Source organism: Electrophorus electricus, chromosome 9 (genome assembly GCF_013358815.1).
Source record: "Electrophorus electricus isolate fEleEle1 chromosome 9, fEleEle1.pri, whole genome shotgun sequence".
NCBI classification, from domain to species: domain Eukaryota; kingdom Metazoa; phylum Chordata; class Actinopteri; order Gymnotiformes; family Gymnotidae; genus Electrophorus; species Electrophorus electricus.
In genome coordinates this window covers 19,900,703-19,915,931 of record NC_049543.1, presented here as the reverse complement: position 1 = coordinate 19,915,931, position 15,229 = coordinate 19,900,703, and the positions used below count along the sequence as shown (strand labels likewise).

At 46.7% G+C, this 15,229-nt stretch overlaps 1 protein-coding gene across 2 annotated transcripts in view; it reads right to left on the bottom strand.

Annotated features, from left to right (window-relative positions):
* Positions 1–1,953: 1,953 nt before the first annotated feature.
* lmbrd1 (LMBR1 domain containing 1) overlaps positions 1,954–15,229 on the bottom strand; it is a 56,953-nt gene continuing 43,677 nt past the window's right edge. For both annotated transcript variants that reach the window (XM_027016555.2, XM_035530180.1), the window contains 3 exons: positions 14,576–14,630; positions 3,225–3,316; positions 1,954–3,075 (listed from right to left, as the gene is read on the bottom strand). In XM_027016555.2, the coding sequence (XP_026872356.2) occupies positions 2,965–3,075; positions 3,225–3,316; positions 14,576–14,630 (258 nt within the window). In that variant the 3' untranslated portion in view covers positions 1,954–2,964. The remainder of the gene's footprint in view (positions 3,076–3,224; positions 3,317–14,575; positions 14,631–15,229) is intronic.

The following is a 15,229-nucleotide window of genomic DNA, read 5'->3' as shown; positions in this document are numbered from 1 at the left end:
TATGACAGCAAATGATCTTTTTTTTGTTAAATATATCACAGAAGTTAGTGTGTGCTGTGATTATACTGACCAATCACTGATATTGCAGACCTGGCCAACAAGGGGCCCTGGCTGGATTAGGATCTCAGAAGTCTTGTAAGAATTAGGTTCTAATTTTGATAGGTGTTGTTACAGAAATAAGTAACACGAGACTGCACCTCCGATCGGTTCTGCCTGTCTGCGTGCTGTTTACTTTAACCCCCGCCCCCGCCTAAAAAGCAAAAGCGCTTCAGGCCCCCGGCACACGTTGCTACAGAGAGCAGTTAGTGCGTGCCCACAGATCCTAACCTCGTTCAGAGGAATCAAGATTTCAGAAAGGAAATGAGCAAGCTGTGATCAGGAAGAGGGAGAAGGAGAAAAGGCTAAATGAAGTCAGGCAACTTGGCCCCTTTCTTTCGGAAAAACAAGGTGAACTTAAATGTGGTGTAGCAATGCAGTCAACCATTCGCTACACTGGCACTCATTTGAAATAAGACCATGCTGATATGTTTTTCATGCAGCAACTTGGCGAACTTTAAATATCTGATGTAACAGACGGTGTTTCTGCTATCATAACCCAATGAAGTTAGTCTAGTAACCCAATGAAGTTAGTTTAGTCGGGTAACTAATTGTAAAAACTGTTGCTTCCAGAAACATCCGCCGTCGCTGAGGGGAAAGAGCCTCTTCCTTCTCTGACACCACCTGAGACATGAGGCGAGGAAAGCTCCGTTTGCTGAGCACTTTCAGCGACAGTGGCACTAAATACATTTTTCTCGCTTTTATTTTCCAAAACTTGCTGTTAATGCCTGCGGTGCTGCACCGCCAAATGTAAATGCTTCGACGAGTATAAACAATTCGGTTAGAAAGAATTCGAGTCAGTTTTTTAACCGCATCACATCATATGATGGCCAGTGTGCTTTTATATATATATATTGCCGTTGTTACACCGCTGTTATAACGGATAGCGTCCGTGCGAAATTGAGTATGCATTAACGGTGCCTACGTGATGCTCTAAAGGAGCTCTAATGCCACAAGTTATTTACATCTGGTCCTGTGTATATGTACAGTTGCAAACTGTAAGTATATACTCAGTATAACTGCACTAACATTTTGCCCCATTTTTCTCCATATTTTAAAGTGCTACCATTAATGCTACAAAAGAGAGATTCAGAAAGATGCAAATTATACATTTTTTTTTACCCCCAGTATTTTAATTATTTGCTGAAACTGACTAATTTCTAAAAAAAACAATAGAAAATAATGCATGAATCATACGGTTTCATTTCTTTATAATTCATTTCTTTATAGCATTTACACGTTTTGATAAAAGAATTGGAAAGTGTGGAAATAAATGGATGGTGAACTAAAGCCGGCACTTCTTTAGTATGCAAGTGTAACATGTTTCACTGCTCCACGTACTGCATTGTTAAGGTGCACTGAAGTTGTGCATACAAACAGCGCAACAGTGGGGTTAATTCAGCAACGATAACACATGATGTTTTTCACATTAGCTGAGGTCAGTCTTGGTGCTTCCCTTATAAGACACAAGAGAAGTGTTCTGAAGAAAGCTTGTTTTTGTTCAGTATATCATGTACACCCAGTACACCTCAAATAAAGCAGAACCTACCAGCAACTGATTTAAAGATTTCCTTTCAATAATCAGTATTTATTAAAACCCAAACGGGTTACCTTTGTGGTTATGACAAAGTGCCTGTACAGAATGAACATAAAGCAAATAATGTTATTACACACCATGGTGGATCCTTTGATTCTGATTGGTCATACAAGGACTTTAGAGGTTATTTCTCAGTAACATCTGCTTCCAGGGTCCTGATTCCGAGCTGAGGATATAATTTGAAATTATGACAACATGGCTGTACGTTATTCCATAATGGTGTAGGACAGTGAATTGTCTTTAATTCAAAACAACACAGATGTTTCTTTTGCTCTTTATTTGATGATGCTTCAAAAAGGCTTCCAGTTACAGATATTCAGAACATTTCTCAACGGCAAAATACTGTTATTCTCACGTACCTTTACATGGTAACGGCATATAACAACCCCAAAGTGACCAGTGTAATAAACTGTGAAGCCAAAAAATAATCTCCAAGCATGAAATCACCAGAAGATCAGAAGATCAACAGTATGTTGCATTTCGGTTTCACTGATTAAGCCAACAGCAACTTAGAGAAGCATTAGTTAGTTTGCCTATTACATGAGAATAATGGAACAACGCAAACTTCAGACTAAAATGATAAATGCAAACTTCAGAAAAATCAGCAAAAGAAAGGTTCCACTCTGCTTAGAGTCATTATTCGGGAATAAGAAAGCGGACATCTGCTTGACCTCACACAGCATTTGCTTGTATTCCAGGGTCAGAGAAAGCTAGCTCCTCTAAGATGTGGCATTGCTTCATGTGCCCATCTGGCCTTACAAAAATAATTGGATTTTATTAATCAGTTCAAATTATTTATACTGCATCATGCATGCAAGTAGGAAAGAAAAGTGACTTAACTGTTAGTCATCTTGGACCAAACAATCGTTAGCATTCACACCGTCATGAAATCACTGTGTGACACAGCATGCTCATTTTTCTGGTTCTTTGTTTTTGTTTTTTTTAAATGCCTTTTGGCTGTCAGATTTCTAAGTAGCAAAGGTTGGTTCAAAGCTACCAGTCTCTGCACTACATTGAGCTTTCCATTTGCATGCTCTGTTGGAACCATGCAGGACATGATTCAGGCCTAATAACAATAGCCCACCCCAAACCAAACAAACAAACAAACAAACAAACAAACAAACCACATGCACCTTATAATGCAAATGTTAAACTTTTCTAGAGCATTTTTTGTACTATTATAATAGACAGAAGACACGGTGTGTAATGTAAAGACATTGCATGTAAATGAATGAGTTTTAGCTCCGCCCCCCACCCCACCCCCCCACTAATCAGTGCACGTACTCATCGTCGCTAAAATCAGAATCATCAGCTGCCACTTCACCCTCGATCACCGACTTCTTCCCTTTGCAGCATGACACCATCAAACCAATGGTGAAAACCTACGGACCAGACAGTTCCATTCATTCACTTTGGTGACGTGCCGCATTTTGTGTGGCGCCATGCGCAACACTTCCAAATGCTAACACTGGGTGTTAACTGGGTACTGACTAGGAACTGCAGAAAGTAAATGGGAATACAAGGTACTTACTGCAAGAAAAGCCCAGTTGCCAAAGTAGTAGACAGTGCTGAAGAACCAAAACTTGTGAAGGAAGAGGTACGTTCTGGTTATCGTGCACTGGTCTGTAAGGAAAAAAAACCCAAACAAAACAAACAAGTTACCCTGAAACTGTTCAGTGTCTTAAAGTCAACATCATGGTTAAAGCTGCTATAACCGATGTCCAATGCCTTCTGTAGCCTTCAGTACAGTGCCCTCCACACGAACCTGTCCCTAAAGCCACTCCTCCCAAAGACACGAGTGTTTAGCCTACCCTTCAATAGGCTATGTCTGTGTGTCAAATAACTGACAGGCAGGGAGGACCGCCTCTCTGTAAAGAAGCATCCTGATTGGTCGGTGCACCCGTACCATGCTGAAAAGTTCTCGTTTCTAATTGCAGTATGCAGTACAGTCCCAGAGGCATTTTTAGAGTAACCGTTGAATGAAACGGCACCGCCAAAAATGCACCAGCTTTGTCATAATGGACAGGGGGGGGTCAGGACACCTGCACCGGACACCACTTCGGTGACCCGCAGTAACAGGCTCTCGGGGGGGGGGGTATGGTTGGCTTGGATTTTAATATTCAAAATGCAGCATCTGTTGAAATCATAATGATAATGAGCCACTTAATGTGATCCAAGCGTAGTTGGGGGGAGCGGGTTGGTCGAAGGGGAGGTAACAATAACACATTTGAAGCAAAACAGATTAGCCATTAATTTCAGCCCTATTTCAGCGCCCGGGCTAACCTGTCACTTTGAGCAGGGGGGAGGTTGATTGAGGTGCCAGAGCGTACCTAAATTCACCTCAGCTTGGTTCAGCAGGTTACAATAGACAGGAGATCAATGAGGTCCCAGTCAGCGGACACGGGCAGATCAGTGTGGAGAGAGAGGAGCTGTACACGAGCGGGACAGGGAGCTCCCAGCGCACGGCTAAGGAGAGAGAGAATCGCGCACAAGCCCCCGAGATCAGGCGCCAAAAATGCCGAGAAAGAAAGCCTGGGAAAGGGTCACGTTTCCGTAGCGGCACGTGAGCGATCACAGAAGCCGGCGCATCCGCCTTCGATAGACTTGCAGATGCGTCACAAAGGTCAGGTGCCTTTAGAGTTGTTTTAAGATACAACGTGACTGAAAAAACATAAAGGAGCACCTGCGATAATTTGAAAAGGAGGTCTGGCATAAATGACACCAGCAACAAAGCGTTTCCACTTCATTGAAATGCAGTCTCGCGGTTGTAAAAACACTTCGAACTGTTGCAGCTGCTCCTGTACTTGCCCATAGATGTGCAAATCCTCTGGTAAAAAAATAAATAAATAAATAAATAAATAAATGAAAAAAGTTTTTAAAGCAGTGCTAGAATGATTCAGCTACCGCAAAGCTTTCCCTGTTTCAGCTCATGAAAGGCATACTAATAAAGGTGAAAATTAGATGATGCAAACTGGTAATAACTTGCTTTCAATAATAGTTTGATTTCAGATTAAGTATTACTTTATTATTCTCTTCTTAGACTTCACAGAGGCACTTAGGCGAAGAGAAGACGAGGCTCGATTCCATTTGATCTGCTGAAATCCGAATCGGGTGCGAGCGGATTGGAAAGCAGCTGAGGTTTGTTCTGTTTTAACTGGCAGCGCTTTAACTTGCTTTCAGATCAAGAGTGAATGACGTTCTCCCGTACTTACAACGCAGGGGTGTGCGTGCCGAGCGCAGAACGATCGGTGCGCAGTTAAAAGTTTAAAATATTTTTGTGACGGCGAACCAAGACGTCTAAAACATCCGGCACGTTTTTCACGAGTCTCTGAAATTGTATCGCACCTGTTCCGTGGGCTGGCACGCGCCCCCGAGGAGGCCTGGATTAGGACGAGTGGCATGGGAGCTCCCCGCAGCACGAGCGCGGCGGAAGGCGGATGTTCGGAGGCAAGTCCGACCTCCGCTTCGTTCCATCTCTCGGTTTCTCCCTTTCCCTCCTCCTCCCTCTGCAGCTCTCCAGTTGTTCGGCTGAAATACGGATCCGTCCGATCCTCTCGCAGATGGCTCTCAACAGTGGTCCTGCCTAAACAAATCATCACGCACGCCGCTGACCCGGTTCACCTTCAACGCATCAGCCCCGGATCACGGCCGAGAGGTGAGCCGACCCGCCGCGGCACAAGCCAGACGCCCTCTTCCAGGGGTCACGACGCAAAGTGGACCGGGCTTGGCCCCGAGGTCAGCCGACCTACCGAGAACGGCCTGCATGCGCCAGAAGACAAAACGGATGCAGAAGCTTCGCTCGGCGCTTTGAGGCTCAGGGCCCCAGTCTATCCCGAATGGCTCCTGTCTTAAAGGGACAGCTCCATTATAAACTTCTCAGATCTTTTCTATTCGCGTCTGGGATTGTTAATAAAACAGGCCAGGTCCTGAGCTCATACACACACTGCTTCCATCGCGTTTGATGTCGTTCAGCGACCGTGTAACTATTTCAGCATGTTTTACACCACATCCAAGCTCTCATGCCTCGTTAGGAATATTAACCATTTCATCCTTCCGTTGCGATTTCCATATCAAAATTCCGACTGTCAGGTGCCACCGGTGACGGTGGGTCCGTGTCTGAGGCTGGTACATTTCTTTCTTCATCGTGCGTACTTAGGGAGTTGCTCCTTGCCGCTGTCGCCCTTGGCTTGCTCATTAGAGGACGCAGGCTTCTGTGAAGCTTTGCGTCTTGAAGAAAAAAAACAAAAAAACTAAACAGCACCAAATGAATGCAGCTGAATTGTCTTGAATAGTGCAAAACTATTGATGCCACGTATGAACTCAAATCCCATTTTGGTTTTATTGACCACGAGCGGGGCAAAGCTCCGGAGAAAGCTATGTAAATGGCCTGCCGCTGTAAAGCATCCATCATTAATGTCAACTCCTTTCTGTTCATCTGACATGTAGGGCCAAGGACGCTAAAAGCAAGGGAAGAAGAAAGCAAAGATCTGAGCTCTCTCTCTCTCTCTCTCTCTCTCTCTCTCTCTCTCTCTCTCTCTCTCTCTCTCTCTCTCTCTCTCTCTCTCTCTCTCTCTCTCTCTCTCTCTCTCTCTCTCTCTCTCTCTCTCTCTCTCTCTCTCTCTCTCTCTCTCTCTCTCTCTCTCTCTCTCTCGCATCCTCCCTGCCGTCTGTCTTCAGGACCAGATCGGCTCCTCCCATTTCAGACCGTCCATTTGGTTTGGTGGTGTTTTTATACTTTTCCCCCCCCCCCCCCCCCCCCACCCCCTTTACTAAAAGCGCCACTGTGGATCTCAGTGAAGGGGCTTTTATGCGTTCCCCCTGCACTTCAGCCTGGTCCATGGTACCGACTTCCCCCCACCCCGCGTTTCTTGGGGGAAATGGGAGCTCTCTCTCTCCTTACACCCTGACGCACGCGGGCTGGATCCTCATCTTTCACACGGCTGACAAGCGCACACGCCTCAAAAGGTTTTTGGTATAAACAAAAAAAAATTTCCCTCGGCTTCAAGACAGATTAACGAGCCCTCTGTTGCAGTCAAGTAACACTGCACGTGGGCTGTGCTCAAAGGTCTTTCTGTTGAAAGAAATGCCCTCGGATTTAAAAAAAATACCGTTAGAAAAGCCACTGTTGTAAGGTGATGGCTAGAAGCAGGCTCGCTCTCGATTTCGCTTACCCGGAGTGCGGCAGTTCCCCTGCCGAACTGCATGGAGTGCAACTTGATTGGTTCCAGGCTACCAGTGCTGTACTACAACTTCTGTATAATGGCACCTCGGCTTGCTGCACTCAATCCTGCCCCCCTGTTAAGCACTTGTGTCAATATCTGTGGAGAATGCTTGCCCCACAATGTATGCCCCGTCCGCGATCATGCAAACGAGGGGCGTGCGTTTGAAAACGCGTGGCCTTTTCCATCGTTGGTAATCTGTGGCCAACCATGGCCAGCAAAAGCTGGCTGAAACCGAGCACGTTTGGGAGCTGGGCGTAGAGGACGCCGGGGTTGGTTGGTTTGGGGGGGGGGGGGGTCAGCTATTACGCAAGTGGCGCCAATCACCGGGGAGCTCCTTCCTCACCTGCTACCACTCTCTGCATTCATGAGATCTAAATGCCATCTAATAATATTTGTGTGCCCATCACTGGCAAGATAAAGCGCCTGGAACAAAAAACACTGTACAGTGACATGGAGTTCAAATGGGTAACATGACGGATGACAAAAAAAAAAAAAAAAGAAAGACCCCCAGAGTACTCCAGAGCGCAAATGATTTGCTTTCCTTTTGTATAAACCCATAAAACACACACACACAGACACACACAGCTGCTTTCCACGCGAAAATTGTTCATGCTCTCACTCCCGGTAGGTGTAATTCTGTGAAAGCCAATTGACAGAGCGAGGGGGTGGGGGTGGGGGGGGGGGGGGCATGGGGGTGGGGTGACACCCAGCACTTTTATCCAAATGAATGTCCTCGGATAGAGCCGCGTGGTGTGCTTTGTTATAAAGGTCAGACGACGGCGCTTAGATGGGTTTCCCCTCCTTTCAAGCATGGAAAGTGTTGCGAGGTCAAACCCATGAGCCACTGCCTATTTGGTAAACGGCGGCCAGTACAACGGCAGCGCTTTTCTCGGGCTTGTGTGGCAGGTTTGCATCATCGGTTTGCCGCCTAACTCTCTCTCTCTCACTTTCTTTTTATATACATTTATTAAAGCATTTTGGTGACAGAATAATTTCAGTGCACACTCAAAGCGGGCAGAGAGAAGCGCGCGCGACGAGTGCAAAATGCATCCCCGTGCCATTGTGAGGAACGATGAGTCTTCGGAGTGACAGGACCGCTGTAGAGGAAGGCTGCTCTTCAACACGGGGCGGCGAGGGGACTAGACAGCATTTCTGAGCACAAAGACTTGGGGGTCTTGCCTGATAACCTGTGAAAAGGAAAGCCTCCAGACTGCTTTTTTTTTTTCCGTGCCGGGCACTTCTGCCGGGAACGCCTCGTGGAAAACGAGCACAGGATCCTCTGTCGCCTTCAAAGCCTCCGGCGCGATTATGATAAAAAGATGTGCTACTGCGACTCCCAAATACTGTTCTGCAGGCTATGAGTGAGTGTTGCTAGGGAACAGGTAGGGCAGGCTGAACACTCAACGTGTTCAGCGATAACTCCATTACCCATAGGTCTAAGGGCCAAAAATCGTAATTTCTGTTGTTGTTTTTTAGTACCACTTCGTACGGGCGTCCGTCCAGTCTAGGGAAATATTGAATTTACATAAACTCTTTATATTAAAATTTCCATAAATGAATCACTTAACAGAGGTTCCACGAGTTTCTAAACGAATACAGGAATAGCTAGCGCACTGCTCATGTGCAAGGCTAGCAGGCTAAGACAGCTGACACAGAAAGACTAACGTTTGGGATGATGGGCCCCTTGTTGGTTTCCGCACGCTACGATATCACATAATAACTCTCTTGTCAGTTAAGTGGCCTGCCCTCAATGTGTGTGTATACGGTGCCCCGAGGCCTTCAATCCCCGGTGTGCGCCACTCGACCAGATAGCGCGCGCTGCCCATTACGCCTGATCAGATCATATCTGTGGAGAGGATGAGAGGGGGTCCAAATGAGAAAGGAACTGGGCTCCACACAGCCCCAACCAGGAATCCATTTGATGGGCAGTGGGTTTGGACGGTAAGAACCGGCTAGAATGCTGAACTGTGCGTCCCAGTCTTTTTGGCTCGGAGGCGGGTTAGCATCACACTAAGCAGCTAACTAGCCCCCGCAAGGCTTCGAAAAAGGCGGTGTCAGCATTTCAGAGGCAGGCTACTGCCTCAAGATGACAGGTTGCAGAGCAGAGGAGGCGCTGTTGGCATGTGGGAAGCTACGCACTTGGCTGATGAGGAGGCGGGGGAGGAGTCGACGGGAGGAGGTGAGGAGGCGCACACGCTCGTCCTGGAGCCTGGAGAGGTCGTGGGTCTTTTTTTCCTCTCGACAGCGCTGCCAACCGTCCAGCCTGCGCCCTGACCTCCGGCTCATGTGCACGTGCTCGGTAGTTGACGTGCGGTGCTCATAACACGGGCACACGTGCCGCTGCTCAAACTCACATGCTCCCTGTCCCTGGGGCTGGCACACATGGCCGGTCAAAACCACTGACAGCGGGAAGCTCACCCTGGGGACACGGACCATAAACAGATCATATCATCCACCTTGTTGCCAACTGTATTATGCTTGCTGGGACAGGTCTGCGAGGAACAGTGGGCCGGAAACGGATGTTTCCTGTGGGAACAGAGCGGAAACAAAGTGACACCTTGCTGGACTAGAAAAGCACACGTCATCACACAAGCAAACGTGCATATTAGAAGAACGAAACTGAACTGTTCGCATTATCCAGTCACAGGCCCTTTACTGGAGCATAGTAGAGACCGCCCACTAACAGAGTTCCTAAAATGTAAGTCACGCTGGACTTCCACATTTCCAATCTTCAGAAGAAAGCCGGAAATCAGTCTGACAGGAGAACATTTGTGCACGGGCACAGAGTCGAGAGTCACAGGCTGGAGAGCACTGCAAATTCCATTTTAATTTGCAGCTGCAGAGTACATTGGAATATCGAGGTTGGTGACTTGGTGCCGCGTCGCCATGGAAACAGCACTTGATCCTCCAGATACAGTGAACCTATCTAGTCTGGGAAGAAGACGGACATAACATCATTAAGCTTTGCAAAAGAGGAGAAAAAAAGAACACAGGAGAGCAGAACACACGACTCCCCCTCAAAGCTAAAGTCAGGGGAAAAAAAATCTTGTAATTCTTCAAAAACACGAAGAATACGTGCTTTTTCATTCCACTAGGTGCAAGATCCTCAAACACGAAATGGCAGATACCTCGAAGAAGAATATTCCATACCTCTGCACTTGCGGACTTCTCGCCTTGTGTTAAATCTTCTTGATTATGCATTAGGTGCAGTTCTTCAGCGGTCAGGGACGAGTGTAACAGTATTAGGAGTTATGTTTGTAGAGCTTGACTGATATTTCGAAGACGTGGCGTGAAAAACATTGCAGATGCCTACAGGGATCCAGGGCTTTGAATGACACTGAACTATTCCTGGCTCCTTCCACGCCAGAGAACGGGCCTTCCAACAAGGGCCACGGAGGACAGGTCAAATGGTCCGTAATGCCAGCACCAACTGTGCCTTCTGGGGCATTAAATCCTGCGCTACCTGGCACTTTTCACTCCGGATTTCCATCTTCCTCCCGGCACGGCGCACTGTCGGATTCTCCCCGAGCCCGAGGCGGGGCATGCGGCTGACCCCTGCCTCATCTAACGCCCCCCAATCCCTCCTGGGGCAAGGCTTCGGAGGTGGAGAACGCGCTTGACGTGGCAGATGTGTCCTCTCTGATTGACACTTATATATATATTTTTTGTCCGTTTGTTTTGCTTTAAAATATCAAACATGATCAAAGACCACCTTTGGTTCATCGTCCAGCACAAATGGTCAAGTGCATATTCTCCCTTCGTGATATGCTGCGTAGGTCTATTCTTGGGAATGTGGCCATGAAAAAAAAAAAGAAAAAAAAAAAGTCACTGTGACAGTCTGATGCTCTGCCGTCTCGAAGATAAATGAGGACATGCGCATGAAAGGAATCTGATGGGGCTGCGTCCTGCCGCTTTCCGGACCGGACGGGCGTGAGCGTGGGGTGGGTGCTGGTTACCCGGCCTGAGTGTATCCTTGAGTGCTCGGTGGCCATGCTGATTAGATGTGCGGCTGTCGGTTAATGGGAAGTGAGTCGGTCCCGTGGAGGGCCGGTCAGGGCTTTTAATCGATTAATGATTTAATTAAGAGGAATGTGTTGCTTTTTATAGCCGCCCACGTCAGCCCTTCTCCCATTTCTTTATGTCTTAGTGGAGAAAGGAACCTGAGATTTTATTGTCTTACTAATCCTTTAAGTGTAGTAATCTTTAAGCGTCCATTTTCAACTTGGACCGAACCGTGCCGTATACTACGGCTGCAGGATTCCCCACTAAATGGGAATCTCGACCTTAAAATTTTTTAAATTGACCCAGCTTCTCGGCCACGTAGTCTGGAAAGAATTTATGTTTACTATGTTTATGTCTTATTTACAGTGCCTAACTAGTGGGTTGACTCCAGCGTTATTGAGAAAAAGCAAACAAAATAAATGCCTCCCCAATTTAGACTAAACAGGGGTTAAATATGGAAATTACCACACAGCATGCGCCAGAGTAGTTTGTCCCTTCCTCTTTCCATAGACTAAGGCAGCACAGAATGCATGGGGTCATGTAGTAGATTATCTACGGTCACTGGTCACCTTTTGCTCCATAACCAAGAAGGTGGTCTCGCATATGATAAACACGGGCAGCAAGGAGCTTGCTGGAAGGTCAGTCACCCGCAGAACCAATAATTAGCACTGGTGAGCCACAGTAAAAACTACAAACCTGCGTGGTACTAAATTAGGCAACTTGTGGAATCTTTACAGCACCCTCTGTATGTGTTTCAATATGCAGATCCTAAATGCGAGGATTTTAATTTTTTTTGTTACACGAGTACGGTTACTAATAAGAATAAATACTAATAAGAAGAAATATTTCGAATTCAGTGCCTTCATATAATAGCAAAATGCCTTACTTCTTCGCTCTCCGCAGACATAAAGTCTGAAAAAATCTGAACCTCCTCACCGACCTAAAGCCAAAAGCACTAAATGTGCCCATGGCCCAATTAAAGCTAGCAGGATGCGGCGGGCATGTTCATATTTGCGTAGTGCTAACTGGCCTCTGCCGCCTGCTGGTCATTATTGGAGACATTAGCATTTATGGGCCAAACCCTCCGCTTCCCTCGGCCCCCTGAACGAGCTCGGGGCGGGGGACGCGCCGGTGTTCGTGACACCGGAGAGCAGTGCTTGTCTGAGGGGGAAGAGCTGGGGTTAAAAAAAAGAAGAAGAAAGGCAAAAAAAGAATGAACTATAAATAATTGAATTCGTTAATTAATTTCTAAAAAGTACTGGCGGCCAATTGTTAGGCTGCGGAGGTCAGCGGGACGATTTTGGGCCGCCTACCGAGAGGCGCCTTTGCTGGCGCCGCGTCCTTCGTGGTGCGAGACGCAAGAACAGAAGAAGATCAGCTGCTTCTCCTCGGCTCACTCATCCGAATACACATTAGCGGTATGATCCGACTAATATTCTAATGTCCTCCAGCGAGATTGGACTGCTATATCAGAGTGCCCTCCTCTGGATATTACGATCCAGCCATGGTCCAACATCAGAGGTTTAAAAAAAAAAAAAAACCCCCCCCAAAAAAAACAAAAAACCCCAAACCAAACATTACTCATTAAATTTTATATGGGGTACGCTATTGGTGCTGCAGCTTAGACAATATCAAACTCCGGAGGAAAAAGAAATAAATTAACCGCTGGCACGGAGGCTAAAATAATATGCTGATACTAAAAGCACATTTACGCGGCCTGCCGGAAGAAGCAGCCAAAAGCCTGTTAAAAAAGGCTCACTGTAATTGAATCGGTTCTTTAAAACGCGTTCCGTTTTGGAATATTTACCAGTGGACAGAAGCTACTGCCCAATCAGACGCAGTCCACGATGCGTCCTGGGAAGCGTCTCTGCTCTGACAGCCAGGTGTTACAACTCGAGGCCTGCCGGTGCCGGTGCCGTTTCCGCTGGCTTCCTCGGGATTCGCGTGTGGTGTTTATGCAACATGCTTAGCGAGCGTGACTCGCACCTCCCTCTCATCTGCTAATTAAAACGCCGCGCGACTCACCGGCCACTTCAAACGGCGCCAGAAAACTGCAGCTACAACTGCAATCAACTGCGGACGCGTGGTCATAATTAACCTTAAGAGTTAGCAATTATGCTTTTGCTGGTTACCAGTGCTCATTGTGCACGCTTTAATTAATAAAAGGTTTTCTCCTGTGTTTTTTGGAGCATGGTTGTTATTTGCTCTTAAATCCATTTATAATGCATGCATGGGAGGATGACCAGAAGGCACAGGGTTCTCCACAGACAAATCATCTGGGTTAACCTTTATACAATCAAATATTCAATGGGGGACTATTTAAATGTAATTATCTACCAACCGGCAGTAAAACCTACATGCAGTAACACTTCTCATAATATGAAATTTATTGGTGCTAAAACTGACCCTGGCAGCACCAAACAGAGATAATTTAAGCTCCAGGGCGTCGATGATAAAGCACAAATCCAGACTCTTTTCCCAAACCTTCAAGGCCTGTGATCAGTTTTCCAATTAATTGGGATTTTTGCGTAGTGAACCCAATATCTTTTCTTAAAAGGTCAAAATTGATCTCATAATCCTACGCATGTTCTTAGTGCGTACTGCCTTAAAAAAAACTCTCCTCCTATGGTGAGAATCCTGTAAATCTGGTGTGAATCAAGTAAACTTTAGTGTTTGGCCCTTTAGTACATTAGTGCACCGCTTTGTAAGTACGGTTACTTACAAAGGATTCATTACATACCACTGAATGCAAATACTAAAAAACAAAACAAAACAAACAAACAAAAAAAAACCAAACAAACATTAATTTTCATTATACAAGATAGCTGTGGAACTTTCAGCGTCACGCTAGCACTGTGCCAACCGTAGTTTGTTTGTTTGTTTACCTACAGAGACCAGCCTCTCGCAGTGAGAGCAAGATGAATGTGTGTGTGTTTTCAACTCAAAGTGAACAGGGAGACCACACCATCTCCAGCCAGCACACCCCAGCATCAGCAGGGACCCACCTGGGCCCCCGGCCAGGTCTGGGGTTTGGCCGCTGGGCCGCACGCTCGCTGCACCGGCTGTTCCTCGTGCTCCTGGGCCAGCGATGGCAGCCGGTGCCCTGCTGGGCAGAGCGATTCTGCCCCGGTGGCTGGCCACACCTACCACTCCACATATTTATCTCGGCACCCCCTGCTCTCAATCCCTCTCAGATTTCTCTAGGCCCTCCTGCAATTTGGTCTCTATCTGTCTTTACGCCCTCAACCTAAAGCAGAAGGAAATATGCTCTCCTCCGTATTAATTTGTTGCAAGAGTAAGAGAAGGCGGGTGTTGCTGACGAGGCCAGAGGGCCGTGGGAATACAATCTCCGACCACTCCTAAACACTCCGCCCTCCTCGTTAATAACAGGAAGTCTCCGGACAAGCTCCACCGAACTGCTGATGAGCATTTAAAAGGGAACCCATCTACTCTTGAGTAAGGCTATCCAAACTAGCTCAGAAGCCCACAAAAACTTCAGCGGTATCGCACGCACGCACGCACGCACGCACGCACGCGCCTCATACAACTAGCAGGTGATGAATAAATGAAGCGTTGGGACATTGCTCTCAGATCACATCTCTGGTAAAAACTACATGAGGACCAGATGGAGTGTGCGGATGGAGGACAACTGTCCTACCTTCAGGAGCGTCCGCGTCACATATCTTGGTGGTGACAGCTGTGGTCTGTGGGGTCTAAGGACAAAGAACAGAAAACACCACTACAGAATTCACACAAAGAGGTTATACAGCAACTTCCACTGCCCGCTCGAATTCCATGATTTTATCTTATTCATTTTATCTTATCTTATTCGAAACTTCTATTCCCCAGCATTCTAGGCCAATTTTCAAGTAACTCTTTTAGAATATTTTAAGGATCCTTAATGGCAAATTTCCGAACACCTCTAATATTTCAAGGACAGTACAGAGACCAAACTGGTGCAACAGAGACTCATCATTTGTCATTAATGAAAGAATTCCATTCCAGATCGGATCAGATGGTCCGAACGGCCTAACTGCTGTGGATGCTTTTAAAACACTGCACCACGCACTTCTGAGAGGATCTGTTGATTTATATACATCTCCTATTAAAATCATGTGTCTGTACTCTCTGGACAAAACGGAGCACGTATGCCTCAAGAGGCTGCTTTAGACGTTGCTAATTGGTGGAGCCGAAGTACACGCTGGGCTGTTTATTGGACGCCCTAGGTGGCTCGTTACTGCCACAGACCAGTCATGTTCTTTCCTTTATGTCCCCCGCAGGCGACGGGTCTCCCGGCCAGATCGCCGACAGC